This window comes from Carassius auratus, unplaced genomic scaffold (assembly GCF_003368295.1).
Source record: "Carassius auratus strain Wakin unplaced genomic scaffold, ASM336829v1 scaf_tig00013312, whole genome shotgun sequence".
In the NCBI taxonomy this organism is placed as follows: Eukaryota; Metazoa; Chordata; class Actinopteri; order Cypriniformes; family Cyprinidae; genus Carassius; species Carassius auratus.
The window spans coordinates 1-12930 of record NW_020524386.1 but is presented as its reverse complement, the minus strand read 5'-3'; the positions used below and the strand labels follow the sequence as shown (position 1 = coordinate 12930).

The 12930-nt window shown below is 38.2% G+C and overlaps 1 protein-coding gene across 1 annotated transcript in view; it reads right to left on the bottom strand.

Moving 5' to 3' along the window:
- Nucleotides 1–12862, bottom strand: part of LOC113073966 (neural-cadherin-like) — a gene marked incomplete at its 5' end in the record, with an annotated part of 33430 nt that extends 20568 nt beyond the window's left edge. The window contains 8 exon segments of the mRNA XM_026246656.1: nt 641–876; nt 1813–1997; nt 5033–5126; nt 6122–7739; nt 7947–8230; nt 11833–11976; nt 12695–12751; nt 12754–12862. Coding sequence (XP_026102441.1) covers nt 641–876; nt 1813–1997; nt 5033–5126; nt 6122–7739; nt 7947–8230; nt 11833–11976; nt 12695–12751; nt 12754–12862 — 2727 coding nt within the window.
- Between the last annotated feature and the right edge of the window lie 68 nt (nt 12863–12930).

Genomic DNA, 12930 nt, shown 5'->3' with positions numbered 1-12930 from the left:
GGAACGACAAGAGCATACATTTGGATGACTATATTTTCAATTTCTTTCTGATGACTACATTTTCATTTTCTTTCTTTAGCATAAGAAAACACTTTTTTTATCCATATACATTATTATCCAAAACAATTCACGAGTGGAACAAAGCAACACAGGTGATTCACTATAATCATTTCTGTACATGTGTTGTTAGTGTGAGTGTGTATGTTTGTTCTGGACTCAAGGGCAGTCCATCATATCCCTCAGCAGCGGCTCTAAAAATGTCAGAGCAGCTTCCTGTGTAGTGCATCAACATCATCTCGGTGAGAGTATTAGCACCACGCTGGGCTGTGAAGAGCACCCACTCTACACCTGATTTATAGACTGATGGATGCTGCACAGGGAGCCACATGTTCTTTCTATCCATTCCTCCCTCAATCCTTATAAGAAATCCTGCTTGCTTCCCCAGCCCAAAGCGTCAGCCCACCTTACATGGAAATTAAATATTTATTGAACCATTGCAAAGTGTGTCTCTTAGTGCATATGTGAGACGCATGTAAATGTGAATGGCTTTATAGACTCCATGTCTGTGCCTATGTGAGAAACACAGGAGACAAGGATTGGTGAGAAAGTGTGATGTTTTTTGTGTGCGTATCTTTTTCACCTTGGCTTTGTGCATTGCCACATAGCCGTGGAGTTTCTCTGGCTTGTAGTATGACGAGCCATGGGCGGCAAACCACACGCTGAGGTGATGCTGTATTGGTTGACTGCCACTGGCCAGGCTAAAGATGTCGACGTTCTCAATATCAATCTGGAAGAGCTCGGACAAGAGGCGACGGAGACGCATGTATCGGCTCTCCTCATTAGTTGATGCTGGGAAAAACTCATTTGCAGAAAGGTCTGTGCATGACAAACACACACATACAAAGAACTTGCCATTAGTGTAAAATCCAAGCATATTTATTAACATCATACTGTTTCTTAAAAAATTTTTACAACTTAAAATATTCCTTGTACCAAATGTAGTTTTTTTTTACCATATATTTTCCACCATCTCTCTATTTTGTTGGACTTTTTCCTAAGACTTACAAGCAGATGGCCTCTTCGCATATGAAATAAGTTAGAGCACTTACTCTCAGGCTGTGTACTGCATTATGCTCCTTCATCAATAAAAGCCTGCATTACATGTGATACACTTACAAAATCTACATTGAAATGTGATGCATAAACTTTTACGGTGAAATGAAATAACTGAGCATAAAAATCAGTCACTTTTTTCAACTGGGACACAATGATGCAAATGTTATGTGTTTTTTTCAAAATGTTTTTTGTACTTTTATTTACTTATTTATTTTTGGAACTGACTACCGTACTCATAGGCTTCACTGATCTGAGCTTCTGCACCTAAATTTCTGAGTGAAAAAGAAATAGATTTTTTGTGGATAATTTTTGCAATGTGCGCTCAAAAACAGAGGTGCATAAATTCAGATAAATAGCAATAAGCTCCAAAAAGAAACACAAAACCCAATGGCCATTTGAAAGAAAACAAGTTGATAGAAATACTACATTTGGTAATAATATTGCATGATGAGAGATCTACAAACAATTTTTTGTAGGTTGTTCATTTCTGAACGGGAATTCCACAAGAGTCACAAAGTTGGAGTCCAATGCAGTAACATAGCATTTTTGGGGAAAATAAAATCTTCTCACATAAAATTAATGTTAAACTAACAAAAATGTAAGCATATGTTTAAGAAATAATAGATTAATAAATTAAAACAAAAACAAGTTGTTCTATTGTCAGTTTTTTCTCTTTTAAAAGGAAGAGTCACCTACTGGCCAGTCTGATTGACCCAGCATTCCTCAGCGCCTCCTCCTCCAGCTCCATCACCATGACCTCGGCTGATGAGGTGACATCAGGCCAGCTCTTATCTGCCACCCTCACCTGCAGGCTGTAGAGTCCAGCTGGTGTTCCCTCTCGGATGCTCAGCTGACCGGTGTTTTGGTTCAGGCTGAATTGCCTGTGTGTGGTCATGTTCAGTGGGTTAAAAGGATGAGAATTAATTCACGACTCAATATTCAACTAGTGTATTGATGATCATCTCAATTGACCACCTGTAAATATTTATATTATAATAATGATTAAAAAAAGAAATTCATAATTTACTCATTTCTTTTTCACACATTTGTCCTGTTCCTCACGCAAAGCTATCTTTTATGGCTTTATAGCATTTGGAATGTACATATAGAGGGAAGACATTTATAATACTTATAATTCTTTTTTTCATTTTGGAGCTCGACAGCATCTACTAGCATCAACTTTCTGTCTAACACCTCTGAAATATGGGTCTGGAAAAAAACGAGGGTGACAGAATGGTATTAGAATTTCCATTTTTGGGTGAGTTATCCCTTTTAAACCAGAGTGAAAGTAACTGTACAGTAACTGGTGATTCATTCCCAGGTTCATTCTTGGATCATCACATATGAGAGAGCAGCACTGATGCTGTAAGATAACTCAAGATGTATTATTAATGACAGTGTGTATATCAGTGAAAGCACTTATGTCAACTCCTGTCTCCATCTCCAGATGTGATGACCATGACAGGGACAGTTCTGCTGTTCTGGATAAGAGATTCCAGGAACAGCTGGGCCACACCAATCTCTTAGTCTCTCTTTTGGATACGCTCTTTCTCTCTCTAGGTCACATTTGTATTATTTATTTTGTGCATTTTCAAGCGTGTCCTCTTGTGCACATTTTTCTTGCTTTTAAGCATAAACCACAACTCAACTGTGTGAGATATATGCTTAAAAAAAGATAATTAGCCTACACTTCACATTGGGGTCAGTATGCTTTTTTTATTATTATAATTTTTTTTTAAAGAAATGAATACTTTAATTAACAAGTACAGTATATATCAGCTGTCACAGTAAAGACTTTTTGTTACACTAACACAATTTTTATTTCAAACGAATGCTTTTTTTTAACTTTATATTCATCAAAAAATCCTTTCCCCAAAATGTCTGATTGGTTGATAATTTTTGACAACATTTAATACAGGTGCGAAAATAATGAATTTCTAGCACAATTGTAATGGACATGGGTGAGAGCAGCATATCCCTGCGCAGAGAGCATCCCGTTTTGTGCGAGAGCAAAGGAAATCTGCATGCAAATAGAGAGATTCACGCTTGTACATTATATTAATGTACATTTGTTCTACAACCATGCACTCTTGAAATTTGTTGGTAAAATAATGGCATATATGTTTTGTAGGGTGAGCTTAGAGGACAAAGACACACAATGAAAATAGACATTTCATGTCTATTACAGCAACCCTGGTTTATGGCTCTTAATATGGCATTTGCTTGGCCCTGTAACTTCAAACACTGTGCAGCAAGGTCGCTAAACTCACAGTAGTCACTGCTCAAATTAAATTCAATCATGTTCATATAACAGGAACAGTGTTCATCCTCGATGATAACCTTCAGCTCGGGTGCCAAATTAGGTACTTAACTGACAAGTAAGCAAATGAAAAATTGCTTGGATCGAAGCTATGCTCTTGGTGCCAAGAGATGTGTCACACTAGCTAGCACACAGCTAACTGCTAATGTATTAATGTGTTAATTATCCAAATTAATGAGGAGATCCTCCACAACACACCGTCGGGCACAGCTTTGAATGAAACAGACAGAAATAGACTGTGATTGAACTCAAGACTAAACTGATTGAGTTGGCATTGGTTGCTGGAGTGTTAGCATAAGCACTTTACTTAAAGGTGCCATTGTTGGCATTAGCCACAGAGTCTGGTTTGGACAAAGGCCATCACACTTAGATGCAGCTCATTAGAGAGAATATATATATATATATATATATATACATATATATATTATACATATATACATATATATATATATATATATATATATATATATATATATATATATATATATATATATATATATATATACATATATATAGAAAAAAACATATACTTTTTTTAGAGAAAAAAAAGATTACTTCATTAAGAAATAGACATAATGCAGACACAAAATGTTTACAAACATTAGGCTATAATAAACACTGTAAATATAGGTAGGCTATTTTTATAATCATTTGGCATTCAAATACATTGTGGATACGGAAACATTTGATTTTCCATTGGTTTGGTTTGAGTTTTTTTTAGCCCTAAATTAATTAGTTTTGGTTTGTCGTTAATATTGTTATAGTTTCTTATATTTGTAATTCTTGTTATTTTCTAAATACTGTTATGAGTTGTTGTGGAGTAAGGGAAACTAAACTAGCCTAGCGGAGCTTCTCAAATTTCCCGGAAGCTTAACAGTTTTCATTTGCTATATTAACCTCAAAATAATTCTTAGAATAAAATTCGGAGTCCAAATTTCGGACGCATATACAGCGTTACTTATTATACAGTAACTATTATTCTATATTCTTTGCTCTGTGACATTACCGACTAGGGATGTTAATTTCGGTTATTTTTCCTATCCGACGCTCCTTAACCGATTATTAACCATTACCCGACAAGATTATTTTAAATAATAATAATTTAAAGTACAAACACTATATAATAAATAACATTTTAGAATCCAGATACATCGGGAACATGGAAACATTTGGATTCGTGCCGAATGAGAGAGGTAGGCATCAGCTTCACCTTAGATTAATTGTTTTTTTTTGGATTTACATTTTTAAGTAGCTTTCATTTGGCCAAAATCTAGAAAAGATGATGCTGTATTTGCTGTGACTAAGCGTTAGATATCTATTTTTTTCCTAGGCAAATTATAGGCCAAGAATATTGTTTTTAAAAAATAACATTATTAACCGGTATTTCTTCCACCCAATTGTAATAATATCAGAGGAACGCAGGAACAGAAATGTTAAAATATCAGTTCAGCTCAGAGTAAACAGATTTAATTTTTATTTCGTTTTCAAGCCCTGGCTCTGCACGCTCACACCCTTTACCTTAACCTCGCTTTTTTTTTCTCTCTTGTAAGTGTCACAGTAGAGTTTGAATCAAACTTCAATAAAAGATCAAAGCACCTGGGGGGTTTGCCTTCGAACTTGTAAACCTTCTCACTCCAATCATCAAGGTCAGGGGATTGAACCTGTCCAAGCACTGTCATGGGGAATGCACCTGGGGAAAATACATAATGAGGTTAAAGAAAAGCTACCTTCATCCAGCTTGTGCGATACCTGGGGCGATGCGCCTGTGTGGGTGGGCGGAAGAGAAATATCTTTAAAAAGATAAGCAAAAAGCAGAGCATCTCACTGGCACATAAGGACCCACTTAAACAGCAAGCACGGGGGGTTGGGGGGAGGGATGCAATGCTATTAGCATGCAGCATTGCCATTTCTCCAAAAGGAAAAACGAAATACTGAAATCCTGTTAGTCATGAAATCAACACCCTTTAAAATGGTTCCTGTTTATGTGCCTCTTAAGCCTTGGATTTAAGTAAATTGTTACCATCATGGCATATTTAAGCTACATGACAAATTCTTATTAAAAGACTAATGCATTTTCATCAGAGAAAAGAGGAAAATGCTAAAAATATATCAAGTAAAACTATATTAATTTCCTAAAATGTGATAAATTAATAAGACTAAAAAACGTAGTGTTTTAGCCATGATTTCCTTACACATTATTAAAATATTTTTAAGTAGAATAAAATAAATAATGTCATGGTATTTTGGAAGTGAAACATGGTACTACCATGGTATTCTGGACATGTAGCATGGCAATACCATAGTTTATTTCTTTATTTTTATTTTTTACAAATTTACCATGGCAGTACCAAAGTATATTTTAAAGGACCTTGGAGTACCAACTAAATATCATGCAAAATTATATGTTAACACTTACAAAAAGTACTATGGTGCCACCATGGTATTCGGGACATGCAGAATAGTAGTATCATGGTATTCTTGGAAGAACCCTAGAGTACCATTAAAATACAATGATATATGAATTTCAGTACCATGGTATATTTCAAAATACTATAGTATCGCCACCAATATACTATGGTACTGCCACAGTACTTTTTGTAAGGGATGTAAATAACAACAGGCAGTGAATTTTCTGTGTTTCTCAGTACTATGGTAGCAAGATTATGTAATTTCTTTGGAACATACCCGGTAATTTGTACACAATGAACTCGCTGTGTCCAGGTGCATGGGGATGGTCATTTTTATCTCCAATTATGATGGTGAGTGTACTGGTGGAGCTCATTGGTGGTGAACCGCTGTCAATCATCAGGATGGGGAGAAGATACTGCTTCTGCTGTTCCCGGTCAAAGCTGCGGAGAGCGGTTATCAAGGCGCTGCCATTCCGCAGATCAGTCAAGTTGAAATTAGTAACATCAGATGTCAGCATCAGCAGACGGATGGAAAAAGGCCCTCCGTTGGATGATGTGTCTCTGTCAATAACATGCAACAGAACGGATGTATCGTTCATGTGAACATCCTGTGGTGCAATAGTGTTCTCCCACACAATGGGCCGATATGGAGCCTCAAACTCTGGTCCATTGTCATTGACATCTTGTACGGTCACTAGCACAATGGCAGAGCCAGTCAGAGCAGGGCTGCCCATGTCAGTGGCCAGGATCATAAGCCTATGTTGAGATACCTTTTCACTATCCAGAGAGTCAGCTACCACAACCCAACCACTCTTATCTACCAGGAACTGCTGAAAGGGGTCAGATTCTGGGGCGATGCTGTATGTGAACCTCCCATTTTGTCCAGAGTCCAGATCCACTGCTGTCACCTGTGCCAAGATGGTGCCTACTGGAACGTCCTCAAACATGGATCCCGCTTCGTAGAACTGTGGGAAGAAGACTGGAGTGTGGTCATTGGAGTCTTCCACCTGAATGATGCAGTAGGCCAGGCTAAAGAAGTCAGCATCCTCCACTTTGATCGTCAGGTTGAATGTGCGCTCATGTGGCTTCTCAAAGTCAATCTTCTTCTTCAGCCTCACTATGCCACGGTGGTTCACCTTGTCAGTCTCAATGAAGAATTTGCGGTCTTCATCCCCACCAATGATGCTGAACGTCATGACTGAATTTTCACCTTCATCACCATCGGTGGCAGCCACTACCACTGCCTCGCTGTTGATGTCCAAGTTTTCTGGCATAGAGGCCATGTAGACTCTCTGGGTAAACACTGGAGGATGGTCATTGACGTCAGAAACTATGATGGTGGCTGTCCCTGTCCCCAAAAGTCCTCCTCCATCACGAGCTTCTACCACAACAAGATATCGATCCACCACTTCCCTGTCCAAAGAGCGCAAAACAGTATAGATTGTGCCTGTGGCTGGGTTGATGGAGAAAAGGTTAAGATTGATCTCATTGCGCACATTCTGCACAATTCTGTATGTAAGGATAGCGTTTTTCACAGCTTTTGGATCATCTAGGTCAGTGGCCTGCATCTCCATTATGGAAGTGTCCGCTGGGGAGTTCTCAGGCACGTGACCCAAAAAGCAGTTGTCTGTTGCACACAGGAAGACAGGTGCATTGTCATTGATATCCTGCACTTCGACTAGAACATCAGCAAACCCGGTAAGACCTGCCCCATTCTCATCAGTGGCAAGTACCAGAAATTGCCAGGCCGAGCGGACCTCACGATCTAAACGACGTTGGGAGAAGATCCTACCATTCATCTCATCTATGGTGAATTCACTACCAGCTCCCTGCCCATGTAGAGAATACCGCACTGCACGCTGGTCCGCCTCCTGATCTGGATCTGTGGCTGAGACCTGTGTGAAGAACAGATGTGAAAAAAACAGGCATGCATATAAGAATTCAACACAGTTGTCACAGAACATATGGGGCATTTAATAGTTAATAGTCAGTGCAAAGGAATGCAGATAGTTCTCTCCACCTCTTTTCCGGTATGTTTATGCAAAGCCTCTGACATCTATTTTTTACACTGACACACTGACAATAGTCTTTTAACTCTTCACCTCAAGTACAAGGACAGGAAGCTCTGTAAGTTCTTCCATGACGCTGGCGTGGTACTCAGTCTGAGTGAAAAGGGGTGCCTCATCATTCTGGTTGATGACATTAATGACAACCATTGTCTGGTTTTCCCATTTTCCATCCGACGCAACCAGTCGTAACTCATAGCGCTGCACCTGCTCATAGTCTAGCCGCTGGGCAATGAAGATCGTGCCAACCTCTGGCTCCACATCGAATGCGCCCATGGTGTTCCCAGAGGTAATCTGGTACCGCAGTTTGGCATTGGCACCTGTTTGGGGGGGTTTGGGAAGCATTAGCATTTTAGGAAGTGTTTAGCTTGGCTGAGCTCGATAAAAAGAGAATGTCAGCATTAATCTGTGCTCGTTTTATGAGGACATAAAGGACAAGAAAGCTCTAATGCACACAGACATGATATGATTGTGTTTAAATACTGAAACAACATACGTACACACAATGTCACAAAGAATGTTTTGTACATATTTTTAAACCGTTTTTTCTTAATCAATGCACCATTAAATCCAATTTGATTCTTTGAAATGACAGTTTGATTATAAAAATGATACATCAAAAAGTTTAATAACTTATCTCTGCTAATATGTGAAATACAATGCTAAAAAAATAAATAATAATAAATACATATTTTCTTATAATAACAATATTATAAAATGTTCCTTTTTTTCTAGCAATTCTCTTTGGAGGCCCTATTGGCATAAAAATTAAACTCTTCATCTTTAGAGATGTACATCTGTGCTTGAAAATCTTATTTCAAACAATGACCACAGTCTATCTTTCCCACTTCTGCTGCCCCCCAGCTTGACCCCAAATGGCTTTATCCAACCATGGTACACTCCAGGGGGAAAGGCTCTAGTTTCGCACCTGCTCAGTTTCAGATTGGCAGAGACAAACGGCATCTGGGCATGAAGTGTGAGGATTTCATTAGAACGTTTCATGCTCATCTTGGCTACGCCCATCAGGGTTGTGAATTATGATGTGCTGTGACACTTGCTGAGGGGCGCTCCAGTGATTTTGCCAAAAGCAAGCTTCCTTAATGACTAGCCAGTCCATATGGCGGCCCTACCCACACCACCACCACCACAAGCCAACTAGGTTAAACCTAGCAACTGATATATAGAATGGTCATTGGTGATGAAAGACAGCTGAACGTCTAGGAGACCTTTTGCTCATTCGGCTGTTGAAGAAAGTTTGCCATGTTTTACATATTCCATCTTTAAAATCAGTCTGGAGTTTAATGAACAGCTCAGAGAAGGCACTGCTAATCAGCTTTAGGAAACACTTAACAGGACCATACAATTCCTTCTCTCCTGCAAATCAGCTCCTAATTATTCCTTTTCCACATTTTCATCCCCAGCGTAATAAGAAATATTTCATTTTAATGGCGATCTCACTCATTGTGCTTTTGGAAGCAGGATGGGGACAGAGGGACATCAAGCTTCGAATTGCATGGCTCTTCATAACAGTAGTGAGATATTAGCTGTTGCTCGGCTCTGAACTGTCCATCCAGCTGTGGCAGGTCATGTCACCTTTCTCACCTCCACGGCAGCATGTGCGTCTCATCATTAATGAGGTATCAGACAGACACCTGCATGTCTCCATCCTGTTGCCCCTGTGTCTTTCTCTTCAATCTGCTTGTTGATGCAGCTCCATGCCACACATAATTTGTCATGCATATGTAACACATGAAGCCGCGACACCGTGAGAGACATCGCGCTCCCGCCTGTTTGTTTTTATTGACAGATGAGCCGAAGTCACCATGCCCTGATGGAGATCAGAGTGAGATCAGGTGGAGAGAATCGTGTCACCAAGATGTGTGGAGGTGAAAGCTTTGAATATTCTACAGAGGATGAGAAATGAGGGGGTGGGCAGACGGGCAGACAGGAAGGCTGCCATGCTACGTTGGAAGAGGAAAGAGTGACAGACCAAATGTTCCAACAGGACTTACAAAATCAACTGTAGAAGTCGCTCCAGAATATGCTAATTTAACTGACCACAGAGAGTTCACTAGACTAATTCATAGCTGTTCATGTTTCGGGCAGTGCTGAAATTGTTTGAAAGATACTGTCACACCCCTGGATTGTTTGTGTGTGAGTTTTTCTCCCCATGTGTTCTCCGTGTCCTAGTTTTCCCTCATGTTTGATTGTGTTATTTGGTTCACGGGTTTCTTGTTAATTACCCTCGTTTGTGTTAGTACTTATAGTGAAGTCTGTCCTGTGATTGCCTGTCTGGTATTGTATGTCTGAAAGTCTCTCTGTGAGGTGCTATGTGTGACTCCTGTCTTCCTGTGTTAACCACTATCTGGATTTTTAAAGTGTGTTCTCCGAAAACTTCCCTGCTCTGACACAGTAGTATCGTGACATACAGAGCTCTCTAAATACATTAACAAACCATTTACTAAACAGCTAAGTTTCATTTCAGAGGTCAAACAATGCATAGCATTAAGGTAAAGTACATTGCCAGCAATAACTGTACATATGCTAATTTTGGCATCTTACATTACAGGGAGAAATAAAAATACAGACTGTCTTCTGTAAAATGGTGTACCGGTAATGGTGATAGTTACATCATTGCAAAGTCTGTGTGCTATTGAAATAAACATGAACTCCCTGCAGCTTCAGCTTGCCCTTGAGGGGTTCAGTATACTTTGGTAACAATACTCTTACAATATGGAGCACTTTGGAAAACAAAACTAACAATGATCAATACATTTTTGCAGTATTTATTAATCTTTGTTAACATTAGTAATTTAATAGTAAGAAATACAACTCATTGTCATTGTTAGTCCATGTTAGCTCAGGTTCATTAAATAACATTAATAGATACAACTCTTGAATTTAATAATGTTTTAGTAAATGTTGGAATCAACATTAACAAAGATTAAGAAATACTTTTGAATTATTTCATTCTTAGTTTATGTTAACTAGTGTAGTTAAGTAATGTTAACAAGCAGAAACTTATTGTAAAATGTTACCCATATATATAAAAAACCTGATTTTAAAATAATTAAAATGACAAAAACATACATTATACATCAAGATTACTTCAAACTACGGCTCAAATAAAAATAGCTCATTCGATAAAACAGACCAAGTTGGTGCAATATGGAAAAGAGCAATCAGAATACAACGAAGTACAGATGACACCAGGGTGAGTAAATAATGGCAGAATTCACATGTTTGAGTGAACTATTTCTTTAAAACTTTTTTTTCCCTTGTTTGACTAATAATAGATGAATAAATCTGTGCAGCTTGTTTAAAACACTTGTTATTTTCTTTCTCATTTAATCTCTGGTTACGCCACCTGGTAAAGCCTCTCAAGAGTTTTGTCAAAAATCTACCATTACACACTACTTTTATCATTTCACTATATTTTTCAAAAGTGTAGAGCTGCCTATTCCGTTCCATTTAAAAATCTCAATGGTATTTGCCTGGGTTCTCAGATGTCACGCATCTCATGTAAATTTCTATGCAAAATCTTTCACACAAGGGTTTACTTCTATCGTTAAAGAAAGCATGCTACTTATTTAATTCTTTTCTTGAAGACAACAAAGAAAAACAAATCAAAGAGACAAACATCAAATGGGGTGCTGAAATTGTTACACCCACATTCACCACAGAGATTTGCTAACAAGCTCAGCACAAAAAGGAGCGAATTTTCCACCTAGATTTATTTCGCCCAATTTCTTTTTGCAAGCCCTCCTCCTCAATCTCTGTCAGATATATCATTGGGCTGTCAGATAGGAATCATTGCACAAACAAACAAAACTAAAACAACAAAAACCACAAACTAAAGACAAGTGACAGGACTATCTGAATAATATTTGATACACCTACACACAATGAAAAACAAAATTACCTTCATCTTCATCGTTAGCTGTAACTGTAATGACCACAAAGCCCACTTCTTTGTCTTCCTCCACACTGATCTCATATACAGGCTGAGAGAAGGCTGGAGCATTGTCATTTACATCTGTGACAAAAACCCTCACGTAGGCTGTGTCTACAGGCAGAAGAGGTGTGCATTACTTCCCAGATCACATCAATGCATTATAGTCTCTCAAGAGAAAAGCTGTTCTTTCTGGATAATTAATTTATAAATCAAACCAAGACGGGAGAACGAAACAACAAAAGAGAAAAAGAAGAAAAACAAAGTCACTGGCATTCATTGTATGAATGAAATTGAATCATCGGAGCTCAAGTGAAATGTAATTGTGTATATATATATATATATATATATATATATATATATATATATATATATATATATATATATATATTGCAGAACTGTTCAAAACTTTGGGGTTGGTTTTGAAATTAGTTTATTATGCTCGCCAGAGTGCATTATATCAAAAATACAGTAAAACAGTAATATTGTGAAATGTTATTACAATTTAAAATAACTGCATTCATTTTACTAGATTTTATAATGTAATTAATCAATGTGACGGCAGAGCATAATTTTTAGCAACTATTACTCCAGTCTTCAGTGTAAAATTGTATTAAATATCCTAATGAATGTTAAATATTAAAACTGCAGCCTTATTATATTATACGCAGTCTATATTACGCACAAATCCCTGGGATGGCATTAGTTCTTCATTAGGCGTGACCCATTGAAGTCTTAATGAATGGAGTTCATCCTGGAGGTTGGTGTGCCCTGCTGTAATTATTAAAGGGAAACAGAGTGAGGTTAGGATGACATGCTTTGTGGATCACACCTGTGTTGGGTTGACCCTGCTGACCGGGTCGGCCCGACTCTGAGCTGTCCTGAGACTGACCTCGATCAAGTAGGAGCCTTTCTGCTCACGGTCGAAGGTGGCCCGGGTGTGGATGATGCTGAAGAACTGTGAGTCCCCACTTTGATCCTTCAGAATGATGTAGTTAATCTAGATAGAAAGAAAAAAAATAACTTTGCATCAAGTATTCTAAAATCATTGCAAGGTAGAGTATTAAG